The following is an 18,300-nucleotide window of genomic DNA, read 5'->3' as shown; positions in this document are numbered from 1 at the left end:
CAGACAGTGAGCAGGAACCGGTCTGTATGTGGGATCCGAGCCCTTGGTGGGAGCGCCGCTGCGCTTCCCAAGCGGCGCACTAGCGCAGTGCGCCACCAGGCCGGCCCTAGAAACAACTTTCTAAACACTAGAAGCATGAAAAGACTCAGACAACATAATGAAATGAGAAAAAAAAAATACCCAGGATATGGAGGAGGAAATTTACCAAGAGATTAATACCTCAAAAAAGAATGTAGCAGAACTCATGGAACTAACAGATTCACTCAGCAAAATGAAAAACACAACTGACAGCTTAAGCATCAGGCTAGAACATGCAGAAGAAAGAATTTATGATCCTGAAGATAATCTTTTCAAAATAACCCAGGTAGACAAAAAGAGGAAAGAGAATTTTTAAAAATGAAGGAAATCTAAGAGAGCTAGCAGACAACTTTAAGCATGCAAACATTGGAATCGTGGGTGTTCCAGAAGGGGATGAGAAAGGAAAAGGCATGGAAAACCTACTCAATGAAATAACAGAAAACTTCCCAGTTATAGGGAGAGACACAGACCTTCAGATCCAGGAGGCTCAAAGATCCCCAAACAGATTCAACCCAAAAAGATCCTCTGCAAGACACATTATAGTCAAACTGACAAAGTTCAAACACAGAGAATCTTAAAAGGAGCAAGAGAAAAGTGTCAAGTCGCCTACAAAGGAGACCCGATCAGACTAACAGCAGACTTCTCAACAGAAACTCTACAGGCCAGAAGAAAATGGGATGACATATTCGAAGTATTAAAAGAAACCACTAGCCAAGAATACTATACCCAGCAAGGCTATCCTTAAGAAATGAGGAAGAAATAGTGTATTTCCTAGACAAAAACTGTAGGAGTTAAAAAAAAAAAAAAAAAAAAAACCCTGCCAGCCAAGAATACTATACCCAGCAAGGCTATCCCTTCAGAAATGAGGGGAAAATAGTGTATTTTCCAGAAAAACAAAAACAACAGGAGTTCACCATCACACAACCAGCCCTGCAAGAAGTTCTCAGGGAAGTGCTGCATCTGAAAATCAATAATCACTACCACAAATACACAAGAACAAAACCCACTGGTAGAAGAAAAATGCAAACGAACAAGAGAAAGAAACTAAATTTCACCACCACAAAAAGCCATAGCGACAATGTAATAACACCCCTGCTTTATTTCTGATTTTTCAGTCTTCTCTTTTTTTCTTGGCCAGTCTAGATAAAGGTTCACAAAGGTTTTGTTGATCTTCTTAAAGAATCAACTTTTGGTTTTGTCATTTTTCTCTATTTTTTAATTCCCTATTTCATATATTTCTGTGGTAATCTTGTTGTTTCCTACTTATATTTGTTGTTGGTTTCGTTTGCTCTTCTTTTTCTATTTTCTTACATTACTGATTTGAGATTTTTATTTCTTTTTTTTTTTTTTCCTTTTTGTCTTTTTTACTGACCGGTAACAGGATCACAACCCTCGGTGTCGCGCCTGTACCAGGGACCGGCAACGGGATTGCAACCCTCGGTGTTGCGCCCGCACCGCGCTCAGCCAGTGAGCGGGAACCGGTCTCCACATGGGATCCGAACCCTCGGCGGGAGCACCGTGGCACTCTCAAGCGGCGCACTCTCCAGTGCGCCACTGGGCCGGCCCAGAGATTTTTCTTATTTCTAATATAGGTGTTTACAAGTTTAAATTTTCCTCTAAGCACTGCATTAGCTTTGCATCCTATAAGTTTTGATATGTTGTGCTTTGATTTTTATCTCAAAGTACTCTCTAATTTCCCTGTGATTTTTCTTTTTACCCATCGTTTATTGGAGAGTACTTAATTCCCACACGTTTGTTAACTTTCTAAATTTCCTTCTGATATTGTGGTCAGAGAACATATATTCTATTGCTTTCTATGATCTTAGTCTTTTAGAATGTATTAAGTCTTGTTTTGTGGCAAAAAATAAAAATCAAAAAATGTTTAAAAGAACAGGAAGCCATGGAAGGGGGATTGGGATGATTGTTTGGCCTTTGAGGACACAGGTTATGTTATTCTTACCCTTCGGCTTCTCAGAGTCAGCAAGTCCCCTCTCTTTTATTTTATTTCCACTCCTCTTCTTTCCACCCTCCATTCCTCTACCCTCCATATGCATCCTTTCCTGTATGTCTAGGGTATGTCCCAGTAAATGTATATATCCCTGAAAGAGACATGGTTTATATAACTATTTTTAATATACACGAATAGTATCGTGCTAAGAACTCATTCTGGCCCTTGATTTTCCCTCAGCTTAATGTTTTAGAGATCTGTCCCTGTGTCTCTATACACCAGGAGTTCATTAATTCTGACCACTAATAGGATTTGCTCTGCGTCTAACGCATTTTATTACTTACCAGTTCCTTAAATAGTGGACAGTCAGGTTGGCAGCAGGTCCTTGCTACCACAGTGCTGGAACGGGGATTAAACATGTCCTTTACAGACCATGAGAAGGAACTAGAATTGTGGGGCCATGGAGTCTACAGTGCTGGGTTTCACTCTGCCACGTTGCCCTCCAGAGTGGCTTTGCCAGTTTACACTCACCAGGGGCACATGAAGCTAGGAAGATTCCTGTTTCCCCATTTATACTTTAACGTTTGATGTTGTCTGATGTCCTAATTTATATCAATCTGATACCAGTACAGTAGTATCACACTGTAAAAATAACAACAAAAAACACTAGAAGCTTCCCAAATGGAATGTGCTGCTGCATTAATGGAAATAGATACGTTCAGCTATAAATGGCAGAAAACCCAACTCAAAGTGCTGTAGGTTAAAAAAAAAAAAAGACGAGGAATTTATTGGCTGATAGAACTGGAAAGTCCAGGGATAGAAACTCGCTTGAGGCATGGCTGGATCCAGAGAATCAAAGGCTGTCCTCAGGACACAGGCACGGACTCTCCACATCAAGCTCTGCTTTCCTATTTGGTTTCTTCTCAGGTTCCTCCCCTAAGGGAAGAAATAGGTTACTAGCAGCTCTAGGTGAATATTGTCTTTTTGGCTGCCCCAGGAAGAAGTCCCCAATGAAAGCTAGATGTCAAAACCCACCAGACTGACTTCACATTCACATGCCCATCATTGTACCCAAGGAGATGACATATGATGACTGGCTGAGCTAAAGTCCCATTCCTGCCTCCAATCCAGTCCCCATTGCTGGGGACATTCAGGCCTCTGACTGGCTGGGCTTACATCTCAAGCTATTGCAGGAGCCGGGAGTGAAGTCAGCCCATCTGAACCACTTGGACTGAGGGTGTGTTGAGTTTATGAAAGGTCCCCAGCTCCCCGATCCAAACACCGAAAGTTACTAGCTCCAGAAGCCCCTCGTGCCCCTTTCCAGTCACTCCCCACTTCCCATAACTCCTATTTCTTTTTCCGCCACCATAGCTTTTTAGTCTGCCTCCTGTGTTTGTTCTTTGTACAGCTGGAATCAGGAGCACATCTTTTTGTGCGGCCATCTCCTTTTGCTCAGCTCTGTGTGTGTGTGTGTGATTCATTTATATAGACTGTGTATTTGCAGAGTGTTCATACTCATTGCTGTGTTACATTCCATCGGGAGAGGACAGCACAGTTTATTTTCCGTTCTACTGCTGATGTGTATTTGGGAAGCTTCCAGTTTGGGGCTGTTATGAATAGTGATGCTACAGACACTGTCGTACATGTCTATCGGTGCACGTGTACTCGCGCGTTCTGTTGGGAACCTAGGAGTGGAGTTGCTGGGTACGAGGGCAGAGATGTGTTCAGCTGTAACAGATACTGCCAAACAGCTTTCCAAAGTGGTTGTACTGATTTGCATTCTTGGGGCACTTCTGAAGCCCCGGCATAGCTGCTAAATCTGTGTCCCATACATACTGGAGAGCCATGGGTCTGGGCTTCACCCAGGCTGGGGGGTTGGGACTTTTTGACTGCTGTGCTCTGGACCCTGGGCCCAGAGAGAGGAAAAGAGTTCCCACTTTTTCCTGTCGTGTGTCACTTGGGACTGTCTCTGGCATGTGATGATGTCCTGTGCACTCCATCTGAGTCTTCCTCTGTCAGGAATGAATTTTTTATATGAAAGTATTTCCCTGCATCCTAGATGGGTAAGTGTCGTCGAAGCTTCATGTCCTGAGTGCTGACGGGCAGGAGAGTGTGGGGTGTCATTTGCTGGGAACCTGGGCCTTCTGTTAGAGTCCCCAGGAGCTCCAACTGCATGTGCTCATCTTGGCCTCACCGAATGGGGTGGCCAAAGGGACCTCTGACTTCCTGAGCTTGGCACAGCATATTTAGCATCATAAATGGATTCTCCAGGATTGCTTACTGTCTCGTAAGTTTTGAGTTGAAAAAGAATGGCCTGGCCATGCTCGTCAAGAAAAACCCAAAGTAGGATGTGGTTTTACGATCAGAGGAAGTGGATACCGACCGTGGTGGCATGGTGGCACAGGACGATGTGCACGTCCTGCCGCTCAGAGCAGCTTCTGCGCCCAGCCGAGGGTGAGGCCTAGCGCAGCCCCCCAAAACGTCTCTCTTAAACTAAGCATTTCCCTTCAACTATTTCTATTTTCTCTCTCTCTCTCTTTTGAAAAAATATCTCTATTTTTTCATTTAATCTTTTTTTTTTTTTTCTAAATTTTTTTTGCAGCCGGCCGGTTTGTGGATCTGAACCCATGACCTTGGGTTAGCTGCACCACACACTAACTGAGTGAGCTAACTGGCCAGCCCCCATTTCAACTATTTCTAAAAGTCATTTAAATCTAGGAGAATGTGACCTGAGGGTAGGTAAGGAAGTATTTTTATAAAGAATAACAATCATAAAAGAGAAAGAAGATTGATAAATTTGACTGCATCAACATTAAAAACTTCTACTCAACAAAAAGACACCATAAACAAAGTGAAAGGGTGACTTTGACTAGAAGATATTTCCAACCCATGTAATCAACAAAAGAATGGAACCTAGAACGTATAAAGAAACGTTACAAACCAATTAGAAAAAGATAACCCCACAGGAAAACAGGTAAAGGTTATAAACAGGCTTTTTGCAGAAGATAAATGTTTTTATAGATAATCAGAGAAATGCAAATTAAAACAAGAGACCATTTCATACTCACCAGATTGGCAAAAATGTGTAAATTTGGCAATACTGAGTGCTGATGAGACAGGGAGATTCTGCACTGTTCAGCAGTGGCGCAATCGCTAATGGCCACCACCGCTCTGAGGACACCTGGGGATACTCAATAAAGTTATATGTTATACCACATATGATTCTTGCACAGAAAATGTGAATAGTGTGATTGAGAAATGGAATTTTTAAATATTTAATTTAAATTTAAAAATTGATACGTGATTCATTTATTGGAAAAGTTTTTTTTTTTTTTTGTCTTTTTCGTGACTGGTCGCAACCCTTGGTGTGGTGTCACCCACACCGTGCTCAGCCAGTGAGCGCACCGGCCATCCCTATATAGGATCCAAACCCGCGGTGGGAGCATCGCTGCGCTCCCAGCGTCACACTCTCCCAAGTGCACCACAGGCTCAGCCCGGAAAAGTTTTAAGTGTGTTTGGAACAAGCTGGGTCTGTGACCCTAACTTTCTCCTGTAATTTGCATGAAATCTACATGCAGACCAAGTATTCCTGATGAAAATCTAGAAATGAAGTCGCACACCAAGCGAACAATGCATATCAGATTTCAAAGACTCAATACCAAAAAAAGAATGAAAAATATCTTACTAGTAATGTTTCTATATTGATTACATGTTGAAATGACCATATTTTGGATATAATGGGTTAAATAAAGTATAGGTCAAAAATTCATTTTACCTGGGTCTTTCCGCTCGTTTTAATGTGGCTATCGGGTAACTTTGGTAATAAGTATGGGGCTCGCATTATGTTTCTCTTGGACAGTCCTCATCTGTCCTTCCACATGTGCCTAAGGAGATATGTGCAAGAGTATACACCGTAGTACTGTTTGTAATAACCAAGAAAAATAGAAACCTTCAGGTTCATCAACAGGACAGGGGTAAATAAATCGTGGTTTCTCTGCACAGTGAAATACCGTGCAGACGTTCAGAGGAATGACAGAGCCAGATGAGCCATGTGGCCAAATCAGAAGAACATCATGTTGAGTGGCCAAAGCAAATTGCAGAAGACTCACTATTCTTATAGTTTTAGAGCATGCAGAAAAGTTAGAAATTGTTTGTAGATACATATGAGTATAATAAAAATATAAAAACATGCATGGAATATATAAACAACCAGATTCCAGGTGGTGTCACCTGAAGTGGGGGAAGCTGGAGGGGGAGAAAAGAGGGCCCCTGGAGTGGGAGGACACACAAGGACCTTTAATTGTGTCTGTAACATTTCGTTACTTACTGGGGGAGGTGGGTATGACTGGGGGGTTCGGTGTGATGGAGATATTTCAACAGGTTGCTAGATGGCCACAGCCACTTTTAAGCTATTTGGTTGCTGGTTAGAAAGTTTCAAAGACTGCGGCTTGGGTCTTTCTCAGTTCGGGGTGTCTGACCAGCTGTCCCGCTGTCTCCCATCTGTGCCAGCTGGTGGCCGTGACGGGGCCAAATGAGTATGTTCCCGAGGAAAATGACTTGGCATGGGTCTGTTGGTGTCTCACTGGTGTCTGGCCTGGGTCTGTCGGACACTGCCGTGAGGGAGGCAGACAGTGTCCACCTGTGATGAGAGACACTCAGCCGAGATGGTGGCCTGGCGAGGTAGAAGCCACAAGCCACCCCGGGCAGGGCGAGGCCCAGAGGGAAGTAAGCTTTGTGTGCCCACAGCTGGGACTCAGTCCCGAGCCTCCTGCTGTCAAAGATCCAGACATACTGTTTTCCAAAGGGTCCCTTCCAAAGGACCCTCCCAGCACACTAGGTAGCTCATTTGTGTTTCCTTCATTTTCAGGACAACTGGAGTCTGAGAAGTGACAAAGCAGGATGCCCCCTGGGGTTGACTGCCCCATGGAATTCTGGACCAAGGAGGAGAATCAGAGCGTGGCAGTGGACTTCCTGCTGCCCACGGGGGTCTACCTGAACTTCCCTGTGTCCCGCAATGCCAACCTCAGCACCATCAAGCAGGTACGACCCCTTCCCACACCTGGTCCTCAGAGACCTTGGAGCTCATAGACAGACAGACAGAAGCATCGTTTCTCAGACTTGGGACCCTCAGAGCAAATTTTAAAAGATATAAATAATTTCTAAGAATTTTTTAAAAACTTGAGGTTAGAGTCCATTTACCATTCCAAATTCAGCCTCCCCTTTTAATAGTCAATGTTTCCCTTTACTAGATTACTAGATTATTCATTACTGGACTAGAGCACCGTGAAAGCTTTGGGGAGCTGCTTCCGATGGTGGGCTTTCATTCTGTCCTGGATCATGTCATCTGTTTTGGAACCAAACTCCATCCATGGCCACTTAAGAGTTTTACTGGACTTTTGTCTTTAGAGCTGTCACCAGGGTAAACATCATCTTTGGAAAGAGTTTCTGGTTTTGCGGAATAATTTTCAAGATGGATTACTGAGTCAGAGATTAAACATCTGGAGGGTATTTGGTGGCTGTTGTCTTGGGACCTCTCGAAAAAGCTCATGCCATTTACAAAGTGTGGGATTTAATGGGTCATGCCTTGGGCTGCCAGAGGGTGAGACCTTATCTCAGAATTTTAAAAGCTATAATTGGAAGCAGAAAAAAGAAGAAAAGCAATGGATCATTCTGGAGGTTTTTTTTCTTCCCCTTCCTGGGAGATTTCTTTGAAAATCAAGTTTCTTTTTTTCCCCATTACAAAAGTAATATGGACACATTTAAATTTAGGAAAATAAGGGCTGGCCAGTTAGCTCAGCTGGTTAGAGTGGGATGCTGATAACACCACAGTCTGGGTTTCGATCCGTGTTCCTGGCCAGCTGCAAATAAATAAATAAATACAATTTAGGAAAATAAGAAAAGGTAGAAGAAGAAAAAAATTACCTCTGCTCCAGCCATGAGACAACCACAGTTAACACTCTGGCTATTTCCTGTTTTCTCTTCTATACGCAGAGTTGTTTTCTGTGATAATTCTGATTATGAACTTTCATCTTTCTATTCCAAGTTAACATTCTAACATCTTCTTCGTGTTATTAACTTTATTTATTTAGCTATTTTGGTGGCTGGTAGTCTGGGGATCCAAGCCCTTGTCCTTGGTGTTATAACACCAGGCTGTAACCCACTGAGCTAACCAGCCAGCCCCACGTTATTAACTTGTATAAATATCTCTTAAAATCAATCTTGTTTTCCTGCTGACAGAGCTATGCATGCATGTTATTAATGTCCAAACACTGCAGAAACGTCTAACATGTCAGTACGTAAAGTCTCACCTCATGCCTCAATTTGGTTTTAATTTCTTCATATTTTTATTTATGCCCCGGGACTAGATAGTGATTATTTTAGGCTTCGCAGGCCAACTCTGTGTCATCTGTCTCAATGAGTCAACTCAGCCATCATGAGGCGAAAGCAGATGTTCTGTCAATGGATGGGCGTGGCCGTGTGCCAATAACCAGGCAGCATCCAGATTTGGCCCCAAAACTGTAGTTTGCTAAATCCTGGTCTATATTAATTAATATATGTATTATGGGTTTTTCTTATGGAAATGGGTTTGAATTCCATCTGCTGTTGTACAACTCGAGGTTTTTCCCCCACTTAGTGATATATATACCTTGGGCCGCTCCATGCCCCATACATACAGGTCTCCCTAGATTCTGTGTCACAGCTCTGTGCCATGCCATTGCGCTGACAGTCCATAAGGAGCGTTCCCCATGGTGGCAACACTGGGCTCTCTCCTCCTTTCCTGTCTTCTCTGTGACTCAGTGGGAAGCCTGGGGATGCCTCACCCGAGGGCACACACTGACAACCTTGGCTGAACACAGCCCATGGAGAGTTTTATTTGGTCCCCTGGGTATGTTAAACTTTTCTGAATTAGTTGCCAGCATTTAAAAGTCGGGGTGATGAACCCCAGCACCATTAGCTGGGGGTGCTTGAAGGTCATGTCTGGCCATCTCTCAGGGTAACCTAAGGGTGGTCCCTGGGCTCTGGAGGGGACGCCGTAGGACATACTGCAGCCCCAGGTCTCAGTGCATTCTCGGCAGTGATGGGGAAGCCTGTTGACCCACATGGTCAGGGCCCAGGGAGCCTGGAGAGGGTTCACGTCTTGGGGTCAGCCTTTGCCCTCTGTGTGGGTCGTGCAGGGTGGGCCCCCAGGCTAGAGGCCAGCCCTCCACCCATCCTCAGCTTCCCGCTGTGGCCAGAGACACTGACTGGCGACTGTCCCCCGCAGCTGCTGTGGCACCGTGCACAATATGAGCCACTCTTCCACATGCTCAGCGACCCCGAGGCCTACGTGTTCACCTGCGTCAACCAGACGGCCGAGCAGCAGGAGCTGGAGGATGAGCAGCGGCGGCTATGCGACGTCCAGCCCTTCCTGCCCGTCCTGCGCCTAGTGGCCCGCGAGGGCGACCGCGTGAAGAAGCTCATCAACTCACAGATCAGCCTCCTCATCGGCAAAGGTACCCCTGCCGGGCGGGCCGCACCACCCAGGCTGGCCCAGCCCTGCCACCGTGCTGACCCCGCTCCTCCCGCCTCTCAGGCCTCCACGAGTTTGATTCCCTGCGCGACCCAGAGGTGAATGACTTCCGCGCCAAGATGCGCCAGTTCTGCGAGGAGGCGGCCGTGCACCGGCAGCAGCTGGGCTGGGAGGCCTGGCTGCAGTACAGCTTCCCCCTGCAGCTGGAGCCCTCGGCGTGGAGCTGGGGGGCTGGCACCCTGCGCATCCCCAACCGGGCCCTCCTGGTCAACGTCAAGTTCGAGGGCAGTGAGGTGAGCCCCTGGCCCATCTGCTGCATCCGGGCTGCTGTGTCCACGGGGGACACTTCCCCTGGGAGGCTCCCCAATCCTCCATGAGCCCCCCCAAATTCACTCTCCTCCCAACAGCATCAGGCGGTATTCGCCAGGTATCCATGCATGTGGTTCAGCAAGGGAGAATGACCAAGTGGCGTAGGTCTTTGGTCCATTCACTCATTGAACAAGTATTTGCTGGGTGTCAGCCATGCACCTTCAATCAGCAAACACCCTGGACCCTGCCCTCGTGGGGCTCCAATTTGGGGAATGGGGCTGCCTGATACAGGCAAATAGGCAGCCTTGCCTGGCACCCCAGAACCCTGTGGGGCCTCAAGGGCAGAGGGCTGACCCTCCCTCCTACCCCCAGGAGAGCTTCACCTTCCAGGTGTCCACCAAGGACGTGCCCCTGGCGCTGATGGCCTGTGCCCTCCGGAAGAAGGCCACGGTGTTCCGGCAGCCCCTGGTGGAGCAGCCCGAGGACTACACGCTGCAGGTGAACGGGAAGCATGAGTACCTCTACGGCAGCTACCCCCTGTGCCAGTTCCAGGTGAGGCCTGCAAGGCGGCCTCTGCACTCCTGGGGTCCCCACCGCCAGGGCAGGGGCCGGGCTGGGAGTGGGGACGCTGGTCTTTGGACCCCTCTTATGCCTGATGCATAGGCCTTTGGGGTCACCTCAAGAGCATCCCCTTGCTGGGATGGCCCTCTGTGAGCACAAGGCGGAGCTGATCTTCAAGAGGTGGGAGGGGGCAGGAAAGACCCACGGGAGACCCTCCCACCCCCAAGGCCTGGGCTAGGCATGGGTCGGCGTGGGGGAGTCCCCTGGAGGCGGCCCGTCGACAGCTCCCTCTGCACCCCCATCTCAGTACATCTGCAGCTGCCTGCACAGCGGGCTGACCCCGCACCTGACCATGGTGCACTCTTCCTCCATCTTGGCCATGCGGGACGAGCAGGCCAACCCCGCCCCCCAGGGCCAGAAACAGCGCACCAAGCCACCCCCCATTCCCGTGAAGAAGGTGAGAGGCCTCCTGGCCCCCCGGCCCTTCCTCTTGCCCCCACCTGCCCTTCCTGCACCCACGGCTGGCCCAGGGCGCTGCCCGTGGGTGCAGGGGCCCTTGGTCCATGGGTGTGGAGAGTCGGGGCGTTGAGCCCGGGTGTGCTGTGGACAGGTTCCTGAGCCTCGCCACAGACTGGGACCCTCTCACCCACCTCCACGTGGCCGCAGCCTTGTCATCGGCCAGGGGAGTGACACTGTGCTTAAAGCTGCTTTAACTTAATGTCCCCGCCCCTTCCCCCAGCCCTCTTCCGTGTCCCTGTGGTCCCTGGAGCAGCCGTTCTGCATCGAGCTGATCCAGGGCAGCAAAGTGAACGCCGACGAGCGGATGAAGGTAGGCGCTCCGGCAGGTGGGAGCTGGTGTTTTTCGCACAAACAAGGTGGCTGCGGCCTGGAGGGGCAGCAGAGGAAGAGGGGGGTGGTCACACAAAAGCCACCTGACCACATTACCCGGCATCCCTGTCTGGGGTGCTTGTGAGCTGCTTCAAAACAGGAAGGGGAGGAGGAGAGCAGGCCAGGGAGGCCGATTCTTAGAAACTTGGGCTGAGCTAAGTTCTGGGTATTTGACTTTGGTGGGGGCTGTGGAGTCAGGCCCAGCCCAGGGATAGAAGGATGCAGCTGGCGGGGGTCTTGGCCCTCCAGGGGGCACCCGGGTGGTGCCTCAACCCCAGGGGCCGAGCCCACCTCTGTGTGGCAAGGACAGTGGGGTAGCTCAGCTGCGCTGTCCTGTCCAAAGCCCTCGCACACGTCCCATGTCGCCAGGCCTCAACACAGCCTGCGAGGTGGAGGTTTTACTGTCCCATCTGTGGGATCACAGAGGCTGGGTCTCTCGCCCAGAGATCTTATTGTTGGGGTGATTTTACAAGCAGGGAAGATCTGGGTTTCCCTGGCAGCAATCATGGAAGATCGGATCAGAGGGGCTTTCAGGACAGGGCTGTCAGGGAGTGGAGGAGGCAGGGTGGGATGTTCAGGTGGCTGTGAAAGTCCCTCCCCACCACCAGGGTCTCAAAAGGCTCAAGAAGTAAAGAGAGTTCTAGGATGTTAGAGCCAGAAGGGCCCCTGGGATTCCCGAGCCCTGATGAGGAAACTGAGGCCCAGAGTGGGGTAGAGACAGAGTCAGGGCAGCTGAGACTGGGTTGCCCATGCACAGCTCAGGGTGCCTCTCCCTCCCCCCACAGTCACTGGTCCTACTCAGGCCTCTGGCCTTCCCTCTGCTGGGTCACCCTCTTCCACATAGGAAGTGGGACACACACCCCTGTGAAAATGAGGCCATTAAGGAGGAGATTCCAGCCTTTCCATGGGGTGGAAGGAGCCTAGAGGGGAGAGGGGGCCTGGGCCTCTGCCGCCCTCACCTGCCTGCACCTGTCCCCAGCTGGTGGTGCAGGCCGGGCTTTTCCACGGCAACGAGATGCTGTGCAAGATGGTGTCCAGCTCGGAGGTGAGTGTGTGCTCCGAGCCCGTGTGGAAGCAGCGGCTGGAGTTCGACATCAGCGTCTGTGACCTGCCGCGCATGGCCCGTCTCTGCTTTGCGCTCTATGCTGTGATCGAGAAGGCCAAGAAGGCTCGCTCCACCAAGAAGAAGTCCAAGAAGGCGGTGGGTAGGGCTGGCCGGGAGGGATCCAGGCCTCACAGCGCCAGCACATGCCCCTGCTGGGCCTGCAGCATGGGGACAGGGTCCCAGGAGGGTCTGCAGACCCCAGCCTCCTGCCCAAGTGACAGTTCTGGGTTTCTGGGCCCTTGAGCTGGCTCGCAATGTCTGGCCTGGGCCTGAGGTCCTGTGGGAACCTGTAGGCAGCTCCCTGGGGTGGAGGGACAAACACAGCATCCCCACAGGCAGCAGAGAGGCCTGAGTCAGCGGGTGGCCACAAGGGAGTAATGGCTGGGCACTGAGTCACCAGGTGCAGGATGTGACTCGCCCCCAGCCGTGCTGAGTCACACCGAGCTGAGCTGAGCCAGGCCAGCTTTCTGGGGCTGGTGTGGTTTATTTGGGGTTTCTTAAGAAGCTAAGAGTGGGGACCAAGGCAGGAGTGAGGCATCTGGTCTTGCTGGTTCGTCACTGGGACCCTGACAGGAAAGAGGGAACAGTGGGTCTTTCCCCTCCCCAGGCAGGGTCTTCCTGGGGGTCTGGTTGGGAGACCTGAGATGGGGTGCAGGTCACCTGTCTCCTCCCCAGGGGCGTCCCGGTGAGGGCAGGGAAGCTTGGCCTGGAGGCGGGTTCCATTCTGTAGATGAGCAAGTGGTGGCCTCTAAGTGGCTGGCCCTGACCTGCCATGTCCTTTCCCAGGATTGCCCCATCGCCTGGGCCAACCTCATGCTGTTTGACTACAAGGACCAGCTCAAGACCGGGGAACGCTGCCTCTACATGTGGCCCTCTGTCCCAGGTTGGCCCCTGCCCAAGAGGGAGAGGCCCCGGAGGTGTTGGGGCTTGAGATGCTGGCTTTCCCCATATGACCCCCTCTGTCCCTGTGTCCAGACGACAAAGGGGAGCTGCTGAACCCCACGGGTACTGTGTGCAGTAACCCCAACACAGAGAGCGCTGCCGCCCTGGTCATCTGCCTGCCCGAGGTGGCCCCCCATCCTGTGTACTACCCTGCCCTGGAGAAGGTCAGTGAGGGGCCCCTGCCCAGAGGCTGAGGGGCTAACAAGGAGCTTTCGCAGCCCTGCTTCTGGAGCTCTTCAGGGGGTGGTCCCCAACCACCCTGGGGGTTGCCCCCCGCCATGGGCTGGGTCACCATGCATATTTGGGGGCATTCCTGAGGCCATTTTGCCCAGCAAGGGACACTGGGCAATGTCTGATGGCATTTTGGGTTGTCACCGCTAGTGGGAGGGGTGCTCCTGGCAGCTTGTGGGTCGAGGCCAGAGATGCTGCTAAAGGCCCTGTAGTATGCAGGACAGTCCCCCTCACCAGGAATGATCCTGCGGTAGTGCCAGGTGGGGGCGCCTTGCCCCCGGGCCTTGCCAGAGCTGGCCCAGGTCCCTGGGCTGCTGAGAGCAGGGCCACTTGTTGCAGATCCTGGAGCTGGGGAGGCACGGGGAGCGTGCACGCGTCACCGAGGAGGAGGTGAGCTGGGGCCGAGGGTGGGGAACACCGAGCCGGTTGTGGAGCCAGAGCCCTCACCCCCGCCTGCGCCCCTCAGCAGCTACAGCTGCGGGAAATCCTGGAGCGACGGGGCTCTGGGGAGCTGTACGAGCACGAGAAGGACCTGGTGTGGAAGATGCGGCACGAAGTCCAGGAGCACTTCCCGGAGGCACTGGCTCGGCTGCTGCTGGTCACCAAGTGGAACAAGCACGAGGATGTGGCTCAGGTGGGGACAGGAGGGGTGTCCAGGGGCAGAGCCGGGGCAGACTGGCAGCCTCCGCCCGCCACCGCCTGACCACCAGCGCCCCCTGCAGATGCTGTACCTGCTGTGCTCCTGGCCCGAGCTGCCCGTCCTGAGTGCCCTGGAGCTGCTGGACTGCAGCTTTCCCGACTGCCACGTGGGCTCCTTTGCAATCAAGTCCCTGCGGAAACTGACGTGAGTGTCAGCTGGGCGCTGGAGCCAATGGCTCCCTGCTCCTTGGGAGGGCAGCTTTGCCCCGACTGCCTGCAAGGGGCACTGTGTGTGGACTGAACCTCTCCTGCGGGCTGGCTCAGGTCGAGACTGGCCTCTCCCTCCTGTCCTGCCACCACCAGGGGCAGAGCCCTGTCCCAAGTCGTGAAGCTCCAGGCCCCAGCCGGCCTTCCTTCCCTGCAGGGACGACGAGCTTTTCCAGTACCTGCTGCAGCTGGTGCAGGTGCTGAAGTACGAGTCCTACCTGGACTGTGAGCTGACCAAATTCTTGCTGGACCGAGCCCTGGCCAACCGCAAGATCGGCCACTTCCTCTTCTGGCACCTCCGGTAGCTGGACTCGCCCCAGCCGGTTCCTCGGGAACCCTCCCTGGAAAGCCATGGGGAAGAGGGGCCTCTGTCCTGCTGACCTCCCATTTCTAGCAGGACTGGGTGTCCCGGCCGCCTTGGGTCCTGCCGAGCTGGGGAGGGGCCGTGTGGCCCTGCCTGGTGAGGCTCAGCTCTCTCCTCCTCCCTCCAGCTCTGAGATGCACGTCCCATCAGTGGCCCTGCGCTTCGGCCTCATCATGGAGGCCTACTGCAGGGGCAGCACCCACCATGTGAAGGTGCTGATGAAGCAGGTGAGGCACAGGCCCTGGCCCCGCAGAGTCCCCTGGGCGGAGGCTGAGGCCTGCTCCCTCCCAGCCCGCTCTCTGCTGCCTCCCGCTCTCCCACCAGGGGGAAGCACTGAGCAAGCTGAAGGCCCTGAATGACTTTGTCAAGGTGAGCGCCCAGAAGACCACCAAGCCCCAGACCAAGGAGATGATGCACCTGTGCATGCGCCAGGAGACCTACCTGGAGGCCCTCTCCCACCTACAGTCCCCGCTCGACCCCAGCGTCCTGCTGGCTGAAGTCTGGTGAGTCCCAAACCCGCACCCCTCGGGGGCTCCTCCACCCCCCTGCGGCTTCAGAGGAGCCCTGCTGACCGCCGCTCTCTGGCTGGCAGTGTGGAGCAATGCACCTTCATGGACTCCAAGATGAAGCCTCTGTGGATCATGTACAGCACCCAGGAGAGGGGCGACAGCAGTGTAGGCATCATCTTCAAGAACGGGGATGGTGAGCCCCAGGCCCCCCACACCACACGCGTACTGCCCTGGGGACCCTGGGGGGGTGCTCCTGGAGGACCAGCTGAGAAGCAGAGCGCTGGAACTCAGGAACTGGGCATAGCTGGGAGTGGAGAACCCACCAGAAACTCAGGCTTTTCCTTCTGGCCGGCGGGCTACACAGACCTCCGTCAGGACATGCTGACTCTGCAGATGATCCAGCTCATGGACGTGCTGTGGAAGCAGGAGGGGCTGGACCTGAGGTGAGGGAGGCCCCCCTGTCATCTGCAAGTGCTGTGCCAGGCACCCCTGTCAAGGCCATCATTACCATCTCAGCTGGGGAAGAAGGGCTGTTCTAGGAGGAGCAGGGAGCGGTTTAAAACCCAACCGGGCAAGGGAGGCACAGGGCAATGCGGTGAGGGTGGAGAGGGCCATCCCGCTGCTTGGCACCTGTCCCGCCCCATCCTTTTCTTTGCCCAAGTGTCCCCCGCTTTCCACCCCACCTTGGAAGCAGCGGTGTCTTCTTCCAAGCCCGCTGACTTGTTCTCTTCCAAGCAAGCATGAGTTTAGCCAAGGTGCTCCCTGCATCTTGGGCACTGGTGCTGGCTTTTCCAAGGAGTCCAGCATCCTTCCTCTCCTTTTCAGCAACCTGAGAAGCAGCATCTTCTATGGCTTTTTTGGGTGGCTTGAGCTCTTGGGTGTCAAGCAGCTTCAGGGACAGTCCCTGACCGTGGCATTTGCCGTCCCTCCCCGCACCCGCCTAGGATGACCCCCTATGGCTGCCTCCCCACTGGGGACCGCACGGGCCTCATCGAGGTGGTACTTCACTCAGACACCATCGCCAACATCCAGCTGAACAAGAGCAACATGGCAGCCACAGCCGCCTTCAACAAGGACGCCCTGCTCAACTGGCTCAAGTCCAAGAATCCGGGGTAGGTATCGGGCCCTGGGATAGACAGAGGCCCTCTGCTTTCCAAGAGGTGCAGTGTGGGAAGGGCTGCCTGTTAGAGTCGAAGGTGAGGGGAAGGGCCTGTGACAGTCTTCGGCTACTTGGCTCAGCCGAGGACCAGCCTGCACCTGGGGCGTGGCAGGGAGCGCCTCTATTCACACATATCAGTTCCCTATTGCTGTGTAACACCACCTAAGGCTTAGGGCCTTAACACAACTATTTGCCATTGGCTCACGAATCTGCAATGTCAGCTGGGCTCAGCCGACTGGTTCTTCTGCTGGACTCACTCACGCAGCTCCTATCATGGTGCTCAGACTGGGCCTGGAGGGTCCACAGTGGCCCCAGTCACATGCCTGGGGCCTGGGCACTGGCTGTCAGCCATGCCCTTCTGCATGTGGCCTTTCCTCATTCAGTAGATCAGCCTCAGCTTCCCTTGTGGCAGTGTTTTGGGAGAGGGGGTTTCAAGATCTGCGAGGTGTCTTAAGGCCTAGGCTCTGTGAGAGTGTCGGGAAGTGACACCCAACATCACTTCCTCCACGTTCTGTTGGTCAAAGCCTGTTAAGGCCAGATTCAAGAAGAGTGGAACTAGACTCCACCTTTTGATAGCAGCTGCAAAATGGTGTGGCCCTGGTTTTCAATTCCCCATCCAGGGAGGCCCTGGATCGAGCCATTGAGGAGTTCACCCTCTCCTGTGCTGGCTACTGTGTGGCCACGTACGTGCTGGGCATCGGTGATCGGCACAGTGACAATATCATGATCCGCGAGAATGGGCAGGTAGGGACGGTGTGGGCAGCTGCCCTGTGGCGCATCTGCCGGCCCTCGTCCCCTACAGGGCATGCTCCCCACCCTGCTGGCTTCCCCTCTCTCCCCTGGACGTGCTCCTTTCTGACACCTCTTCAGCCTCTGCCCTTCCCTCCCCTTAGCTGTTCCACATTGATTTTGGCCACTTTCTGGGGAATTTCAAGACCAAGTTTGGAATCAACCGTGAGCGAGTCCCATTCATCCTCACCTATGACTTTGTCCATGTGATTCAGCAGGGGAAGACCAGTAACAGTGAGAAATTTGAAAGGTGAGGGCGCCTCAGACCCGCTAGATGCCCCTCCGTGTCCAGGCAGGGTGCGGGGACACTCAGCCCACCCTGGTCCCCGCCCGTGGATTGCTGATGGATTGGGAACCCATCCCTGTCCTCTCAGCAGGGAGCATCCCCCCAACCCTGGAGTGCCTTTTGGGGGTAACATGAGGAGAAGGTTGGTGGATCATGTAGGAGGTGGGCCGGGGCAGCTAGAGGAGCTGGGGGTGGCAGCTGGGGGCAGCTGGGAGGCCCAGAGTGTCACCTGGCCCTCCCACCCGCAGGTTCCGGGGCTACTGTGAAAGAGCGTACACCATCCTGCGGCGACACGGGCTGCTCTTCCTGCACCTGTTCGCCCTGATGCGGGCGGCGGGCCTGCCCGAGCTCAGCTGCTCCAAAGACATCCAGTATCTCAAGGTACACGCCAGGGCAGGCCCACGCCGGGCAGGAGAGCAGGGTCGCCAGAGGCCTCCCGAGGCCTGCCCAAGCAGTGCGACCTAGGATGGCCCCGATTGCCGTGGGCCCAATAGGGCACGCCAAGCTCGTGTGTGTCCCTTATGCCGTCCCAGGACCCAGCCCCGGGGTCTGGCAGGAAGCGGCCCAGGCTGGGCCCCACTCAGCGGCAGATATGTCATGACCTTCCTTGGTCAACCCTCATGTCCTCAACAGGCTGCGGGCGTTCTCCTGGGTACACGCTGGGCTGCGGTTCCCCGGGTGTTTTAAACGCTCTGCCTCCCTCCTGTCTTCAGTG

The 18,300-nt window shown here is 53.1% G+C and overlaps 1 protein-coding gene across 2 annotated transcripts in view; it reads left to right on the top strand.

Moving 5' to 3' along the window:
* The window catches only part of PIK3CD (phosphatidylinositol-4,5-bisphosphate 3-kinase, catalytic subunit delta), a 32,467-nt gene that overhangs the window by 11,909 nt on the left and 2,258 nt on the right, over positions 1–18,300 (top strand). The window contains exons 3-23 of one of the 2 annotated variants that reach the window (XM_008567867.1): positions 6,894–7,066; positions 9,291–9,519; positions 9,600–9,829; positions 10,218–10,397; positions 10,714–10,863; positions 11,146–11,235; positions 12,274–12,495; positions 13,186–13,282; positions 13,375–13,505; positions 13,912–13,962; positions 14,039–14,206; positions 14,295–14,416; positions 14,636–14,779; positions 14,970–15,069; positions 15,167–15,345; positions 15,435–15,544; positions 15,716–15,794; positions 16,296–16,463; positions 17,131–17,254; positions 17,404–17,549; positions 17,834–17,966. In XM_008567867.1, the coding sequence (XP_008566089.1) occupies positions 6,926–7,066; positions 9,291–9,519; positions 9,600–9,829; positions 10,218–10,397; positions 10,714–10,863; positions 11,146–11,235; positions 12,274–12,495; positions 13,186–13,282; positions 13,375–13,505; positions 13,912–13,962; positions 14,039–14,206; positions 14,295–14,416; positions 14,636–14,779; positions 14,970–15,069; positions 15,167–15,345; positions 15,435–15,544; positions 15,716–15,794; positions 16,296–16,463; positions 17,131–17,254; positions 17,404–17,549; positions 17,834–17,966 (2,994 nt within the window). In that variant the 5' untranslated portion in view covers positions 6,894–6,925. Of the gene's footprint in view, positions 1–6,893; positions 7,067–9,290; positions 9,520–9,587; positions 9,830–10,217; positions 10,398–10,713; positions 10,864–11,145; positions 11,236–12,273; positions 12,496–13,185; positions 13,283–13,374; positions 13,506–13,911; positions 13,963–14,038; positions 14,207–14,294; positions 14,417–14,635; positions 14,780–14,969; positions 15,070–15,166; positions 15,346–15,434; positions 15,545–15,715; positions 15,795–16,295; positions 16,464–17,130; positions 17,255–17,403; positions 17,550–17,833; positions 17,967–18,300 lie in introns of those variants that run through there. The other variant, XM_008567868.1, reaches the window with a different exon arrangement.

This window comes from Galeopterus variegatus, unplaced genomic scaffold, assembly GCF_000696425.1.
Source record: "Galeopterus variegatus unplaced genomic scaffold, G_variegatus-3.0.2 Scaffold353, whole genome shotgun sequence".
NCBI classification, from domain to species: domain Eukaryota; kingdom Metazoa; phylum Chordata; class Mammalia; order Dermoptera; family Cynocephalidae; genus Galeopterus; species Galeopterus variegatus.
The sequence above is the reverse complement of the archived record's forward strand: the minus strand, read 5'-3'. Positions and strand labels throughout refer to the sequence as shown.